Source organism: Asterias amurensis, chromosome 13, assembly GCF_032118995.1.
Source record: "Asterias amurensis chromosome 13, ASM3211899v1".
Classification (NCBI taxonomy): Eukaryota; Metazoa; Echinodermata; class Asteroidea; order Forcipulatida; family Asteriidae; genus Asterias; species Asterias amurensis.
In genome coordinates, this window is record NC_092660.1 from 15,983,944 (window position 1) to 16,000,986 (window position 17,043).

General features: G+C 40.3%; 1 protein-coding gene across 1 annotated transcript in view; it reads left to right on the plus strand.

Annotated features, from left to right (window-relative positions):
- LOC139945878 (receptor-type tyrosine-protein phosphatase F-like) overlaps positions 1-16,683 on the plus strand; it is a 56,370-nt gene extending 39,687 nt beyond the window's left edge. The window contains exons 38-45 of the mRNA XM_071943378.1: positions 550-699; positions 10,291-10,390; positions 11,332-11,408; positions 11,987-12,118; positions 12,942-13,076; positions 13,802-13,956; positions 14,777-14,912; positions 15,677-16,683. Coding sequence (XP_071799479.1) covers positions 550-699; positions 10,291-10,390; positions 11,332-11,408; positions 11,987-12,118; positions 12,942-13,076; positions 13,802-13,956; positions 14,777-14,912; positions 15,677-15,763 — 972 coding nt within the window. The 3' untranslated portion in view covers positions 15,764-16,683. The remainder of the gene's footprint in view (positions 1-549; positions 700-10,290; positions 10,391-11,331; positions 11,409-11,986; positions 12,119-12,941; positions 13,077-13,801; positions 13,957-14,776; positions 14,913-15,676) is intronic.
- Positions 16,684-17,043: the final 360 nt, after the last annotated feature.

The following is a 17,043-nucleotide window of genomic DNA, read 5'->3' on the forward strand; positions in this document are numbered from 1 at the left end:
TATTAAAAATTAACTGCTCTTTCACGCGGTCAGTGCCTCTTTCGTGTTTAACCAGAACTTTTTGCCAAAGTTGCCGATGAGGAAACAAATTTAATATGTTGATTATTTCTTTATTCATGTTAATTAGCACAATAAGTGATCAACCCCTGTCCTACTGGGAGAATTATTGACACTCCCCTTGAGATGTAATTATCGTAATCATACGCAGTTTGTTATACATTGTTTCGACTTATAGTACACCAATTGCCGCAATTCTTTTTTTTTTTTTTTTTTTTTTTTGGGGGGGGGGGGGGTGGAAGGATTGACACTCCCATTGAGTTGCAATTAATTCTTATCCTTATCCTATTCAGTTCGTTATACAAATTGTGTTCGACTTGTAATACAATCGCTGCACGCACAAGGCAAGTCGCCCGTGGCGTGAGTTGTCTTGGTGGTTTCGTGACCTGGTTTTGTGATCCTTAGGAGTCAGAGTAAAGAGCTTTTTTAATCTTGAAAGTGACTTAAAAGAATACGGTATTATTTGAACTATTCAAATTCTCATTTGTACAGAGTCAGTTCAAGTTCATCTACGAGGCTTTGTTGGAGTCCAGTCTGTCCGAGAACACCGCCATCTCAGTGGATCGATTCCCACAAGATCTCATCAAACTGAAAAAGCGTGATAAGAAAACTGGAACAAACGGCATGGAAGACCAATTCCAGGTATACTAGAAGTTTCAACGTATGAAGTTGTTCATCTGACATAGACACCAAACTATATTCTGTACATCCATGTGGAGAACGGTTATTTTTTCTTTGTTTGTTTTCCTGTGTTTATTATCCTTTAAATATAATTTGTACTCAAAGTTCCTTGGAGAGCACCATATAGTATTTACAATGCGCCTAATGTGAGCTTTGTGTGGTCATATTTTGTCGTTTAAATGACTCATATTGTGTTTAAAGGCAGTGGACACTATTGGTAATTACTCAAAATAATTATCAGCATAAAACCTTTCTTGGTGACGAGTAATGGGGAGAGGTTGATGGTATAAAACATTGTGAGAAACGGCGCCCTCTGAAGTGCCATAGTTTTCGAGAAAAAAAAAGTAATTTTCCACAAATTTGATTTCGAGACCTCAGGTTTAGAACTTGAGGTCTCGATATCGACCATCTAAACGTACACAACTTCGTGTGACAAGGGTGTTTTCTTCTTTTATTATTATCTCGCACTTTTGATGACGGATTGAGCTCAAATGTTCACAGGTTAGTTATTTTATGCATATGTTGTGATACACAAACTGTAAAGTCTAGTCTTTGACAATTACAAATGTGACCCTTGGAATAAGTACGGGCATGAAACGGCAAGTCTGATCATATAGTAGCTCTTTAGTTTTATTGAGATCTGTAAACGGTGAATCTGTTGGGTGAAGACACGCAAAGACGTCAGTTAAGGTCTTCGGCCCAAAACAGAATGCTCATACAAAATATACAATAATAATTACATAAACTAAACTTTAAAAGAATAAACAATGAAACGATAAAACAATCTTGGATTTAAGGCAAATTAACGGTGAAATGCAATATAAACAGGTTATTTCCAATCCCAGAAGCAATGATAAAATAAACTAAAGGATCTCCAAAATGTTACATTCAGTAACACTGCTAAGATTATTAGGAAAGGCTCTAGAGGTAATAAATATATCTAAACACCGCAAATCAATAAATAGCTAGCGTGATGTTGCAAAAGCAACCAGATATCCACTAAAGTCAACAACATTCTATAAACAAATTGAGACTTGAGGATAGTGCTTATTACATACTATTTAATCTAAGTAGTAATTAGGAAAACATTTAAATGCAAAATATAACAAGATCTTTACCTGTTGGGTGAAGACACGCAAAGACGTCAGTTAAGGTCTTCGGCCCAAAACAGAATGCTCTTGAACCGGAAAGCAGCCCGCAGAGGGCGCTAGCCATGCAAGTAAAGCAAATGATTACGTAACATAAAAATAAACGTGGGGGGGGGGGGGGGGTCGCATCGCACCCGTGACATTATTCCCCCTGGAGAAAAATGTCGTCCTCGGCATGCAACTAACATAACCTATGTTACATATTTACACAATGGAAATTTTACAACTTATGAAAACAAAATGGTGGCAAATGTCTTCCATACCATCCAACCTTTAAACAAAACTCTGGTGTTCCAAGCATTTAGTTAGAACAACAAAAAGGTAAGTATTCTATAACTAAGGAGCAGAACACCAGTAATTTAAATACATCTCTAAATGGTTCCTTCAAAAAAGACTCTGTCATTTTGGTAGACAAAACTTAATGCAGAAGTTAATTACATTACAACTTCAATATCTTGACACATTGAAAGTAACAATTATAACGAAATGAACATAACTCAGAGAGATTTTTTGTTTCTTTCTCTCTATAACAGTATTATTTAAATAATACTTCGTTATCTTCATTGAGTTACAATCAATAATAATACAGTGTATATACAATTGGGGGGGGTTATTAGATGGAACTGTGTTCTTGCAGAAGGAGACGCAGACAAGCTTTTCTTCTTGTCTTAGCCATAGTAGGCTCTTTCCACTTGTCGAACAGTCGTCGTCCATTGCATATCTTTTCTTGGCGTGATGTATCTCGTGCTTGCAGTTGTTTGGTTTGACCTATGAAGTCATAGGTAAACCTTGTGGGCGGCTGTCTGTTTCTGATAGGTCTAGGGCTCGGTGGCGAAAGATATACCGTACTTTCAGTGTCGTTCGACTCATCTGTAACATCAATAGTTTGGGTTTCCAGTAAATCAGGGGTAAGTTGCGGTGGTGCGACAGGAGGGGAAACTTCAACGACATTGCTTGGCTCAAGATCTATGATTGGTGTGAGGACAGGAGGTGATAGTGACGGAGATAGTGAAGGAGACATTGACGAAGATTCAGTTTCTACTGGGATGAAGTCTATGTCTATCTCTTCGTCGCTAGTTTCACTATGATCCATGATAGTTGGAACTTTCTCACTCTCCTGATGTTCGTCTGACTCTAACTGGGTTTCCTGATGTGGTTCATCGGCTGTTGTGTTGTTCTCTTCTAGTGGGAGAAACATGCATGGAGTCAGCATGTTTCTGTGCACAGTTCTTTCTCTACCGTCACCGAGGGAGCGGAGGCTGTACACAGGTAGATCTTTGTGCTTTGAAATCACAATATAGGGCTGTGATTCCCATCTATCGGCTAATTTGCATGTGCCAATGAGGTTCTTGTTTTGGATGAGGACTCTGTCACCTAGACGTAGAGGAGCGATGGAGGAACCTCTGTCATACAGGCGTTTCTGCTTCGACTGCGCTTGTTTGACGTAGTCGCTGGCCCTTGTGTATGATTTCTGTAGTCTTTCTCTCAGCTGCTCTACATAGTCCGCATAGTTTGAAGTAGACTCTCTCTGAGTGGAATTGAGTCCAAACATCAAGTCGACTGGTAGATTTGGGTGTCTACCAAACATCAGGTAGAACGGAGCATAACCGGTGGAGTCGTGACGTGTGGAGTTGTATGCGTGTGTCATTATTTCGACGTATTGCTTCCAGTCTTTCTTCTGATTTTCTTCTAATGTCCCAAGCATGTTAAGGAGCGTATGGTTAAAACGCTCTGTGACGCCATTTCCTTGAGGGTGATACGGGGTAGTTCGGCTCTTTTTGATGCCACAGATCTTGCATAATTCTCGGATGAGGTGGCTTTCAAAGTTGCGACCCTGATCAGCGTGTAGTCGTACAGGAAATCCGTAGTGCTGTATTATCTTTTCCCAGAGTATCTTAGCAACTGTGCCTGCCTTCTGATCGCGAGATGGAAACGCCTGGGCATACTTGGTGAAATGATCTGTGATTACCAAAATGTTTTCATAGCCACCTTTGCTTCTTTCCAGCTTGAGGTAATCGATGCAGAGTAATTCCATAGGCTCAGTTGTGGTGATGCTGACCAAAGGTACACGCGTTTTTGTAGACGGAGTTTTTCTTAGGCAGCATCGCTTGCATTGTTCACACCAAGTTTTGATGTCACTTGCCATCTTGGACCAAAAGAAGCGGGTTCTTGCGATGTCGAGCGTTCTTTCGTAGCCCAAGTGACCGAAATCATTGTGGAGTGATGTCATTACTGTGTGTCGAAATTGTTCAGGGAGAACAAGCTGTTCGGCTGTTGATCCGTCATGGGTCTTTCTGAGACGATAGAGTACGCCGTTTTTCATGTGAAGCTTTTCCCATTGTCTTAGGTACATGAGGCATCCGAGCTTTTCACAACTCCTCTCTGCTCTGGTTGGTTTTCTTCCTTTCTCTAGATAGTGTATGACTCTGGATATGTCCGTGTCACTTCTCTGAGCGGATACGATGTCTTTCTCTTGTAGTCTCGGCAACTCATTTGATGGGAGTGACGTGTGACTCTGTGTCATGACATCGCATCTTGCAATTGGAGGTTCGATGAAGGGAGTTGTTTCGGGTGGGTGACTGTTGCAGATAGCTTGCACGATGTGGGGAGGAATTGTGATTGCATCCTTTTGGAATGACAAGAGACTTCTTGAAGTATCAGCTTGCGATTTGCGAGAGAGTGCATCAGCCGCTCCGTTGTTCTTTCCGGGCTTGTATTTAACAGTGAAATTGAACTGAGATAGTGCCGCAATCCATCTTTGGCCTGTCGCATCTAGTTTGGCAGATGTAGTGACATAAAGGAGAGGATTGTTGTCTGTCAGCACGGTACATTGGTTGCCCAGAAGATAGTCTCGTAGCTTGTCAGTAATCGCCCACTTCATGGCTAGGAATTCTAACTTATGTGCTGCGTAGCGAGATTCGGCGGGGTTGAGTCCTCTGCTTGCGTAAGCGATGACTCTCTCTGTTCCATTTTGGACTTGGCTGAGGACAGCTCCGAGCCCTACTCCTGATGCATCGGTCTGGAGTATAAACGGGAGTGAATAGTCGGCGTAGGCGAGGATCGGTGGAGATGTCAAGTACTGCTTTAACATGTCCATCGCGTTCTGACACTCTTCTGTCCAGATGAAAGGTGGGGTTACAGATGGAGAGGAGTTTTTGGTATTCTTCTTCTTTCGTCTTGGGTCACCAGCAGTGAGCTTGTAGAGAGGTGAGACAACGTGTGAGTATCCTTTAATAAATCTTCTATAGTAGCCAGTGAAGCCGAGGAAGCGTTGTAGTTCCTTGCGATTAGTGGGGGTTGGCCAGTGCTCTACTTGTTGCGTCTTCTCTGGATCAGTACTAATGCCTTTGTTCGAAACGATGTGTCCGAGGTATCTAACTTCTTCTTGGAGGAGGTTACACTTGGACGGCTTCAGTTTCAGACCGTGTTGCCTCAAACAGGAGAACACTTTAGAGAGGCGGTCGAGATGGTCTTCGAAGTTGGCAGAGAATATGATGATGTCATCGAGGTAGAGAAGACACGTGACGTAGTTTTGCTCTCCGAGACAAGTCATCATCAGACGTTGGAATGTAGCTGGGGCATTTGCTAAGCCGAAGGGCATCCGATTACATTCAAATAGTCCCATGGGGGTAGTGAACGCTGTCTTAGGTATGTCTTCGTCTTCCATTTGAACCTGCCAGTAGCCTGATGTGAGATCTAGAGTGGTGAAGAGTTGAGCATTTCCAAGAGCGTCCAGTGCTTCATCGATGCGAGGGAGAGGATATGCATCACGTACAGTTTTGCTGTTCAGGCGACGATAGTCAATACATATCCGCAGTGAACCATCCTTCTTATGGGCTATCACTATCGGTGAGGCGAATGGACTGTTACTTCTGCGGATGACACCTGCTTCTTCCATGGCCTTGAGATGATCTTTGACAGCTTGGTATTGTGAAGGAGGAATTCGGCGGTGAGGAAGTCGAAAGGGTTGATTGTCTATGAGTGGGATGGAGTGCTTCATCGTCGACGTACATCCAAAGTCCAGGGGACTGGATGAGAATACGTCAGAGTAATTCTGAAGGAGACTCTCTAGCTGCTGCTTTTGTGACTCGCTGTCTAACTTCGCTTTGGATAGGTCAACAAGTGGTGTATGTTTAACATCTCCTGGACTTTCATGGACTTGGCTCAGCTGATAAGAAGGAGAAACATCTTCGTCTTCCTGTCTAGCTTGTAACGTTTCGTAGTCTTCATTGAGTGGTAGATCATCAATGCGCTGGATGTATGCTAGCTGTGCGAGTTTGCAGTTGCGTTTGATGGTTATGGGCTTGGCGGAGATGTTGCAAAGTCTCACGGGTACTTGGCAGTTAGATTCAACATCTGTGACCAGGTTGCTAACTTTTAAAGATGAAGAGCTTCGAGGAAAGTTTTCAACTACTGCAGTGTACGGACCTTTGCCAGGGGGTGCCTGACAAATGATGTCTACTTCTTGGCCTGCTGGTATCACTCGGGGGTATCGGCCGATGTACCTAGCGTAGCCGATGGTACCGTCGCTGTGGCTACCAGGTTCTGAAGCAGAAATACTGTTGAAGGCTGCATACCATGCAGAGCTCTTCGGAGGCAGGAACTTATTACTCTTTGTCACTTGATGGTCTCTCTTCACTGCTCTGATGACATTAGTACCAATGAGGACTGGAACGTTTCTACGGTAACTGTCTGCTTGTACAACAAATGTAGGAACATCCTTGTAGACGACGTCCATTATAGTGATGGTTAAAGGGATGACACCTCGGTGAGGAACGCTGTGCCCACTAGCACTTTCGATGGAGACTTCTGAAGGAGAAATTTCCATGTTCTGGAGCTCAGGGTTTTGCCTCAAGATGTCTTCCGTTATCGACGTGATCTGGGAGCCAGAGTCTATTAGGGCAGTGTAGTTCACACCATTAACGTTGACGACGTCTTCGTTTGTTGGACCAATCAATTGCTGGTGATGGAGAGGTATGTTACCACCGTGGCATATTGAAGACAGACGTGGTGCAGTGTTTGAAGGAGAACTTACTACTGGGCTCGCTGATTCCCGGCCTCTGACGGCTTGCCCATTGGCCGTGGGCCGTTGGAGTTTAAAGGGGCACTTCTGCATCCTTTGGCAATATGACCTTCATTGCCGCATCTGTGGCAGTAGAACACTCGTTGACCAGAGGCATGTTGGTCTGTTCTTGGTTGCTGAGGTCCACGTGGAGTTTGATGAGAGATATGATCTACCCTCAGAGCTAGTTGATGGACAGTGGCGAGAAGTTCTTGTAACACATCATGATCGGTAGTTGGTTTGGGGCTCTTGACATCTGGCACTTTCGGTGAGGATTGCTGATATGGAGGACGAATCTGCTGCAATTGTTGAGCTTGAAGCTTGGTTCCTGTCTTTGCAGCTGCTGCAATCCTAGACTCTCGTTCCAGTTGACGAAGTTCAATTTGAAGTTCCCGAAACGTCATATCTCTGGGCTTCATCGGTGCGAGTCTCTGTGTAACTTTCTCGTCTTTGACGCCTCTCATAAATTGTTGCGTCAGCATACTGTTTCTATTAGGAAAAGGGCGACTTAGGGTTGACTTTTCCTCTATGGTTCTCAGCGTTGCCTCTAGTTCGACGGCGTAGATGCTCGGTAGTTCGGTGGGATGTTTCACACGCTCATAGAAGCTGGCTAATGGATCACCAGTCAGGAATACATCTCCGAACTGTGCTTTGAGTTCTGCAAAGGCGTGGCTTGGGGTCTGATGTGTTGGATGGAGATTGAGTACAAGTTTTCTTGCAGCGCCACCAAGATATCTCACGATGGTAGAAAACTGGATTTCTTCAGGCATCGAAGTAGTTTCGATGAGATAATTCACGTCTCGGACCCAATCTTCAATGGCGATTGTTGCACCTTGGTCACGCCCTGTAAACATAGGTACACTTTTCACTTGATGTGATGGAAGTAAACGGTGATGAGATGAAAGCGTAGTGGAGTTGCGGTCAGGTAGGTGGTGATTCTGAGGTGTGAGAACTGGATAGTCGGTTGAAGAAGAACCTTGCCTCGGCGCTTGGCTAGACCTCAAAGGATAGTCATTTGAAGAAGACCCTTGCCTTGGCAATGTGGTAGACATCATTGGAGTTGACCGTTGTGCATGAGTACCTGGAACTGATTGATGCAGTGAGCCTCGGGATAGTCTTCGCTCGATGTTTCCCAGTTGCGAAAGCATGCGATCGGTTGTTTGCTGGATGTCGCCTAGTTCTTCTTGGAAGGGAGAGGTATGTTGAGGTCTGTTCGGAAGAGTTCGACGAGATGATCTGTGACCAAATGCTGCTGTGGACGATGGGAATTCTTCCTCGTCAGACATGCTTCCAAGAACACAGTCCAAAGATAAAATACAGAGTGACAAAGTATGCAAAAGAACACAATTCAAAAGTATCAAAAATGGTCATCAATGCAATACCTTCACAAAATGTAAAATGGCTGTCAGAAAAAATGATAATATCAATCCAACTGAAGCAATCATGAAATGCAATCAATGTAACCAATGCAAAAACAAATCAGCAATAGCAAAATATAATCTTTGAATGCAAATTGGAACACATCAATATTCAGAAGAAGAAAAAATTCTGTACACAATTGAAGTACCAGAAACAATGGAATTTTCGTGCGACAATTCTGAAGGAAATGACTTCAATTATCTCTACCCAATTGAGGTAATAAAGAGAAACTTTCACACAGCTGGACAATCAAAATGTCTCAAATACAATACAAAAGAATTTACAGGTGTTCTTTTACACCCCAGGAGTTTAGCATCGCCAAAGGCAAACAACAATGTATGGATTAAAGTTCTTTTCAGCTGAATGAGAACTTTAAGTACCTACTCCCATTAAGTGGACACCTGTCTAAATGCCAGACAAGATTAATGACTCCTAACAATACCAACAATACCAAATCCGAATCCAAAATACAATTGAGACTTGATTCAATCAAATTCCAATAATGTCAATGTTCATAATGGGAATTGTTCATCAGCTGCTTGTCTGGTGGTAACAACCGAACGCACTCTTAATCGGCACAGTGGAAGAGTACAAAGGAGGTCTTTAGTCCGTGTGACAATGCTATTGTGTTTATTGTCCTGATGATGGTGCTTTCCCGATCGTATGAGTTTAAACAACTATGAGTTTGTCCAAAATGGAGGCGATCGAATTCTTTGCGAGAGTTCGTGAAATCTGCAAATTTTTATTATTGGCAAAATGTTCAAGAACACCGCGATAAACTTGTTCTTGATGTTGGCGAAAATGTTCAACAGTTCCGATCGTGAAGAAAAAACATCCGGCACTCAGGGGCGTTGAAGAGGCTGGATAAGGTTGCTCAATCACGGGTGATCCAAGTCCGATGGTAAGGATACGGCGGTCCAAAATTCTTCACGTCTGGAGTGTTGAGGGTCTCTCCGATCCGCGGGGCAGGGTTCAGGGGGGAAGGCCGCTCTGCCCGCTGGAACCCGGCTGTCCTGGCTGGGGATGCCTTCAACGTCTTGATGGGGTAATCTGTACCGGTCACAAGATTGACGGGTATAATGTACTCTGACGATCAAGTGATGCTTGATGCCGTCGTCGATATGCCCGTACCCGGATTCTCCACCAAATGTGACCCTTGGAATAAGTACGGGCATGAAACGGCAAGTCTGATCATATAGTAGCTCTTTAGTTTTATTGAGATCTGTAAACGGTGAATCTGTTGGGTGAAGACACGCAAAGACGTCAGTTAAGGTCTTCGGCCCAAAACAGAATGCTCATACAAAATATACAATAATAATTACATAAACTAAACTTTAAAAGAATAAACAATGAAACGATAAAACAATCTTGGATTTAAGGCAAATTAACGGTGAAATGCAATATAAACAGGTTATTTCCAATCCCAGAAGCAATGATAAAATAAACTAAAGGATCTCCAAAATGTTACATTCAGTAACACTGCTAAGATTATTAGGAAAGGCTCTAGAGGTAATAAATATATCTAAACACCGCAAATCAATAAATAGCTAGCGTGATGTTGCAAAAGCAACCAGATATCCACTAAAGTCAACAACATTCTATAAACAAATTGAGACTTGAGGATAGTGCTTATTACATACTATTTAATCTAAGTAGTAATTAGGAAAACATTTAAATGCAAAATATAACAAGATCTTTACCTGTTGGGTGAAGACACGCAAAGACGTCAGTTAAGGTCTTCGGCCCAAAACAGAATGCTCTTGAACCGGAAAGCAGCCCGCAGAGGGCGCTAGCCATGCAAGTAAAGCAAATGATTACGTAACATAAAAATAAACGTGGGGGGGGGGGTCGCATCGCACCCGTGACACAAATAGTGTCCACTGCCTTTAATGATCAACCAAACTACTCTCGTTTTCGTAACAGATGTTAGATACTTTCACTGCATCAATGAGTGACGACCAGTGCTACGGAGGGAGGCAGCCTGACAACGCAGACAAGAACAGATTTGAGGATTGCATTCCAAGTATAATTTTTCTTTATAATAATTTGTTTTTCTGTTAGTATAGTAAACCAAGAAACACGAACCGTCTAAAAAAAAAAGACAAATTCAGCTCTAAATCTAGTGGACACTATTGGTTATTACTCAAAATAATTATTAGCATAAATCCTTTCTTGGTGACGAGTAGCGGGGAGAGGTTGATGGTATAAAACATTGTGAGAAACGGCTCCCTCTGAAGAGCCATAGTTTTTGAGAAAGAAGTAATTTTCCACGAATTTGATTTCGAGACCTCAGAATTAGAAACTGAGGTCTCGATATCGACCATCTAAACGTACACAACTTCGTGTGACAACTTTGATGACCAATAGAGCTCAAATTTTCACATGTTAGTTATTATTTGCATATGTTGAGATACACCAACTGTGAAGGCTAGTCTTTGACAATAACCAATAGTGTCCACTGCTTTAAACATTAAGGTAGTTTATATCTGGATTCAGAGGTGAAGCTTCACACAACATAGTCATTGTGTTCACCTATAGTATACAATTTAACATTGGTATCCGAGGCAGACGAGGCATCACTTCAACCTCGCATTATGTAAATCAAATTGTTAAGAAACATCATCGAGCAGTAATACAAACTTGTGATTAGACTAGAATACATATCCATGGCCAGTCGCGAGACATTATGCCCTGACTTATTGACAACGTAACAACAGGTGAGCAGGAAAGTAGCTAATCCAACAACTTCTGAACTTTGATGTCCGTATCGCATTTTCTTTGAAAATTATAAAGCTGGGTAATAGAAAGTGTTAAAAAAGTTACAAAGGAAAAGCTACATTTTGTGAACCTTACCCTGCTTTTTGTTTCCCCATCTACGCAACAACTTTTTCAAATATCGGTCAAATTAATTAACCCATCATTAAGATACAATATAAGCTAACATGTAGTCTGATATCTTGCCAGGGGACAGCACCAGACCATACCTGATGACAACAGGTGACGAAGGTAGTACTAACTACATCAATGCTACGTTCTTAGAGGTAAGTTAAAACCAAAAGTCTCATGACATCGACGGTGTCTGGCAAACTGGCTGGAGCAACCCAATTACTCCATTGATTGATCAGTTTGTATTTTGCTGATTGTCTTAAACCAAAAGTGTGATTTTACACCATTGCTTCGTTCTTAGAGGTAAGAACCAAAAAACATGCCAGTGACATCGATGGTATCCATCCAACTGACTGGAGCAGTTCGATTATTTTCACTTATATGATCAGATTGTACTTTGCTGAGTTCTAAGACGATATTTTATAAGGTCCAGTGATGCCAACTTGCTTGCCGTTCCACCTTCCAGGTTGAAAGCTTATGGGGATAGAAGTTTCTCGGTTGCAGCCCCCGCCTGTGGAACGGCTTGCCTCTCACCCTTAGATCACAACCGTAAATTTCTTAATTCAAATCCAATCTCAAAACTTACTTCTTCAGTCAAGACTACCATTAATGTTTCCATTGGTCAAATATGAATAGTTTTTGTTTATAGATACCAGCGCTTTATAAGATTTATTTATATAATTATTTATTATTAAATATTATTCAAATGTTTAATTTAACTTTGGCTATTCAGGGTTCTAGAGGCAAGCACTCCTACCTGGCCACACAAGCTCCTCTACCCAGCACGATGGGTGACATCTGGCGTCTCGTATTTGACTATAAATCTTACTGTATTATCATGCTCAACTCCATGGACAATGACCCGGTGTGTGAACAAACATAAAAAAAAATTCTTATAAATGTATTGTTAAATTTAGTTTATTTCGAACAGTAGTACTTCACAAAAAGATTTCACTCCATTGACAAGGTGACACATAATTTACTATCATTTCTTTTTCAACACAATAACTTCGTTCTGGAAACAAACTGGAACAAATGTTATCTTTGAATAGCTTTGCCACATAATGCAATATTGTTTTACTGTTGAATAAATTTGAATCGTGACATTATTAAATAAGCGTAATTTAAGTTGACTTTGAAGTTTATTATTGCATTATTATTCCGAAAATCTATGCGTATACTTACACTAAAAGGAACGTTACAGAATTTGTATAAAACAAAAAATCGTGAAGATTACAGATTTACTCAAAACTTATTGATGATGATAGTAGAAAACATCACTTGAAATATATCTGTCTGAAATGTAATATTTGATGATAAATAAATAATCTAACTTCGCGTTTGAAGTTGATCGCCCAGTGATCGTTTTATTCATTTTTATTTTGGCTTTCAACTAAAGTAATTTGTAATCGTTTTTTTTACTATTTTCTCGTGACCCAGATGGCCGATCGATCTTAAACTTCTACAGGTTTTTCAGTTTTTGTATATTGTTGATTACATAGAGTGCTTTTACTGCCAGCAACTGTTTTGTTAACAAAAAACAATTCTGTATTGTTCCTTTAAGATAATGTGGGCTAGACTTTAATACCAGGTTGAAGTTATTATTGTATTATATAAGTAGTTTTTTACTTATGAAATAAGTAAACAGAAATGACTCATCTATTGTTTTTGTTTGCCCTACTCATCAGCAGACCATCCCACAGTACTGGCCGGAGGAGGGCAGCTTGAGCTTCGGACCACTGACTGTCAAGTTACTGAGTGTGGATCAACGCGACGAGGACATGGTCGTGCGACAGTTCGGCATCACGTACCCACTAAGAAATGTCAGTATTTGTTGCAACAAACAATTGTAGCTATGTTACTGTTGTTTGTCTATTTTTTGTAAATTAACCTCTGCTTAGACTATTTCCGTGTGCTGTGTGAACACACGTAAAATAACCCAGAGCACTTTCATTTATTCATTCATTTATTTTATTTTTACCACACACAAAGAAACGGTTATCGAAATGATTGGCAGCATAATGCGCCACTGTTAATCATTACATTGTGCTATGTAAAAGGATTACTTAGGATTTGAAACTTTGCATGGTGGAAATAAAATATAGAAGAGTTTGCGGTAACACCATGTAATGACTATCTCTAAATGAGTTGGGGTGGTTCTGAAAAGAATCATTGGCTTAACTCGACGTTTCGAGAGAAAGGAATACGTATCACAATCCAGTCCAATCGTTGCATGAAAATACTGTATGACTTAAAAATGTAAACCCAGTGACAGATGTGCACGCTATGTTATAAGAAGTCACTCTTATTCAAACTATTTAAAATGAAAACCCCCCATTTGGCTGGAAAAATTTATATATACTTATGAGAAATAGTTATGTTGGAAAAAATATTTCTCCTATTTGTGTAAAAACATAAAATAAAACTGTGGCTTTCCATCTGGTTTCTTAATTAAATTTTAAGTAGGCCTACATTTGTTTTGACCTAATCTTGCACAAAAGTCCTCGTGTAATTATTTTGTTTCATTCTAATTGAAAACATTAATTAGCAGAAAGAGGTGCAGACTGTATGCCATATCCAGTTCCTGCAGTGGCCCCAAAAGAAGGACCTCCCAAGCTCGCCGTCTAGTCTCCTTAAATTGATTGAGGCTGTCAACGCGTCGACGGAGGAGCATCCTGATGGACCACTCACAGTCCACTGCATGTAAGTCTCGCTTAAAGGCAGTGGAAACTATTGGTAGCTATAGTTACTAAAAACAGTTATTAGCATGAAACCTTACTTGGTAACGAGTAATGGGGAGAGGTTGGTAGGATAAAAAAACATTGTGAGAAACGGCTCTCTCTGCAGTGAGATAGTTTTCGAAAAAGAAGTAGTTTTCCACGAATTTGATTTCGAGACCTCAGAATAAGATTTTGAGGTCTCGAAATCAAGCATCTGAAAGCACAAAACTTCGTGTGACAAGGATGTTTTTCTTTCATAGTTGTCTCGCAACTTCCACGACCAATTTAGCTCCAATTTTCACAGGTTGTTGTTACTATACACATATGTTGAGATACAGCAGGTGAGAAGACTGGTCTTTGACAGTTACCAATAGTGTCTATTGTCTTTAACACCAGATTGGTTTAAAGTGTTTGGCTGGTGGCAAATGTGAACGATAAAACCAAATTACCTTTTGGGTAGCAACAAAAATCACGTTTAAACCCAAAGGGAAACGGAATGGGTAATTTTAATAAGTAAATATTTTTTTAATACAGGTTCAAAAAATGAAAATGTACTAAAATTGTATCGTCAAATTGGGTGTGACCCCTGGCTACAGCAGCTAAGGGTCTAGTGCTTCTGAATGTCACACAGAACAAAGTAATTTACAACAGGTAAAACCCATCCATATGGCTAGATAGCTCAGTAACTTAAACCTGAGGTCGTTGGTTCTAATTCCGTATTTGTCTTAGTTCAATCTTAAATCATGTTTTCTAGAGTTCTAGAGTTGTTTGATAAATTGCTACTATATTGTTCTCTTTATCAGTGACGGAGAGGGTTGCAGTGGGACATTCTGCACCCTGGTCACCCTCTTAGATCGACTAGAGCAGGATGGGGTCATTGACGTCTTCCAGGCAGTTAAGAAACTCCGCTCAACTCGAGCTGGAATGGTCAAGACATTGGTAAGAATATTCAAAATATTACGGTCCTGCATAAAACAGTACAACAACAACAATTGACCTAGCTGAAGAAAATCAATAACTCTCAAATTTTGTTCGACTGTATTTTTTTGAGAAAACAAAAAGAGGTTGCTGTTGCAAAGATTGAAGTAAACTTTGTAAAATAACTACACAAAAAACATTATACACTTTCGGTACAGACAAAAAAAAAGTTCACAGATTTACAAATAATTTACAGGGTTTGCAGAAGGTAATGGTGAAAGACTTCTCTTAAAATATTATTCCATGAAATGCTTTACTTTTTGAGAAAACATTAAAACAATATCAATTCTCGATATCGAGAATTACGGATTTATAGTAAACACATGTCATGACACGGCGTAACGCGCGGAAACAAGGGTGGGTTTCCCCGTTTTTTTCTTCTCCCGACTCCGTAGACCGATTGAGCCTAAATTTTGACAGTTTGTTATTTTATATACCAGTTGTGATACACAAAGTGTGGGACTTGGACAATACTGTTTACCGAAAATGTATAATGGCTTTAAGTTGTCCTGTTTAATTGAACTGGGTCAAGAGTGGTACTTGCTAAAGAGCCAGACGGTAGCCAACAACAAACATTGTTCACCACATTCTGTTTATACTAAAAAATAATGTTTGCCTTGAAATTACTGGAAGGCGCGAGAACAATCTAACCGTCAAAATTTGTTGTTGAAATGCATTTTTATGTTAAGTTAGTTATTTTGTTTTTCTGTGGTTCTTTATTTCAGGCTCAGTACCAGCTGTGCTATCAAGTGGTCAAGTCGTATCTAGATGAAGCTTCATCGTCAACTATCTATGAGAACGTACACCGTTAAACGGGATCACATTGCATGCATTAAAGTATCGGTTTGGCTGCGTAAATTGCTCATATCCTTATCAAGTATTGTCTATGCATATAACTAGTTTTTTTTATATAATTAAGTGTATTGATTGAAAAGTATACACATTTGCATATTCAAGATTGGTTAGTTACAATAAGTTAAAGTCATGTGCTTATTGCTATAATAACCATGACATCTTTCTATGTTGACCATTACACAAATAATGACTAAGGAATTGTTCTGAATTATGAGGAGTCAGTCCATTTCCCCTACCGAAAAACCGAAATGGTTGTGCCAAGGCAAAACAGTGTATGCCAGTCTATGGTATGCATTGATAAGCTGAAATGTCAAGTATCAGCAGTGTGAACAATTTTCATAGAAAAGTAATTTGTCTCAATACTGAAAACTAAGGTCACAACTGTGTTATACTCATATACTTATTGTCGTCACAGCGCTGCAATTATTCAAGTTTCCAGGGGGAATAGAACCGCGTGTGTATACAACCAACGGAGGAATCTTTAGTCAATCTAAAGTGACAGTCCAACAAAATCACAATGAAATGATTGTTTATTCGTAGACGATTATTGCTTGGCGGATCATAGTGATAGTACACACACAAAAAATGATTCAAATGATTTGAGCAAAATCACATTAGGTTAGACTACGATGATGACATTATGACCTAGGCATAATTTCGAATTTTGAATGTACTCTCGTTTAATTAAGAACACATAAGATTAAAGTCACCTGGAAGTTGTATTTTTTCAAAATAAAGCTTTTGTCACTAATATATGTGTTTTGATGAGTGGAATGTGAATAAACGGTTAACTAAGGTTTTTAAAAAAAGTTCTTATGTTATTTACAAATTTAAGAGTAGGTTCCGACCAGAGAGGGCGCTGTTCGTGACGTCAATCGAGGCAGACTTTGCCTGCAATGCGTAGAGTAAACACACTTGCAAAGTACATGAACGGTTCAAGTCGTTATAGTTTGTACGTTTCAATTTTATTTATTTTTTTTCATTTTTTCGGCAATGCCGACCAGGTGTATTGCTGCTGAATGCAGAAAAACACTCATTGAAACGTACAAACTCACGACCTGGACCGTACATGCACTTTGCAAGTGTGGTTACTCTACGCATGGCAGGCAAAGTCTGCCTCGATTGACGTCACAAAAGGGGTAGGCGGAGTCAGCCCCCATAAAACTCTATATATTTTTTTCAACATATAAATCGGGACAAACAATTACTAAAACAAATGTTGTTATTGTTCATATAC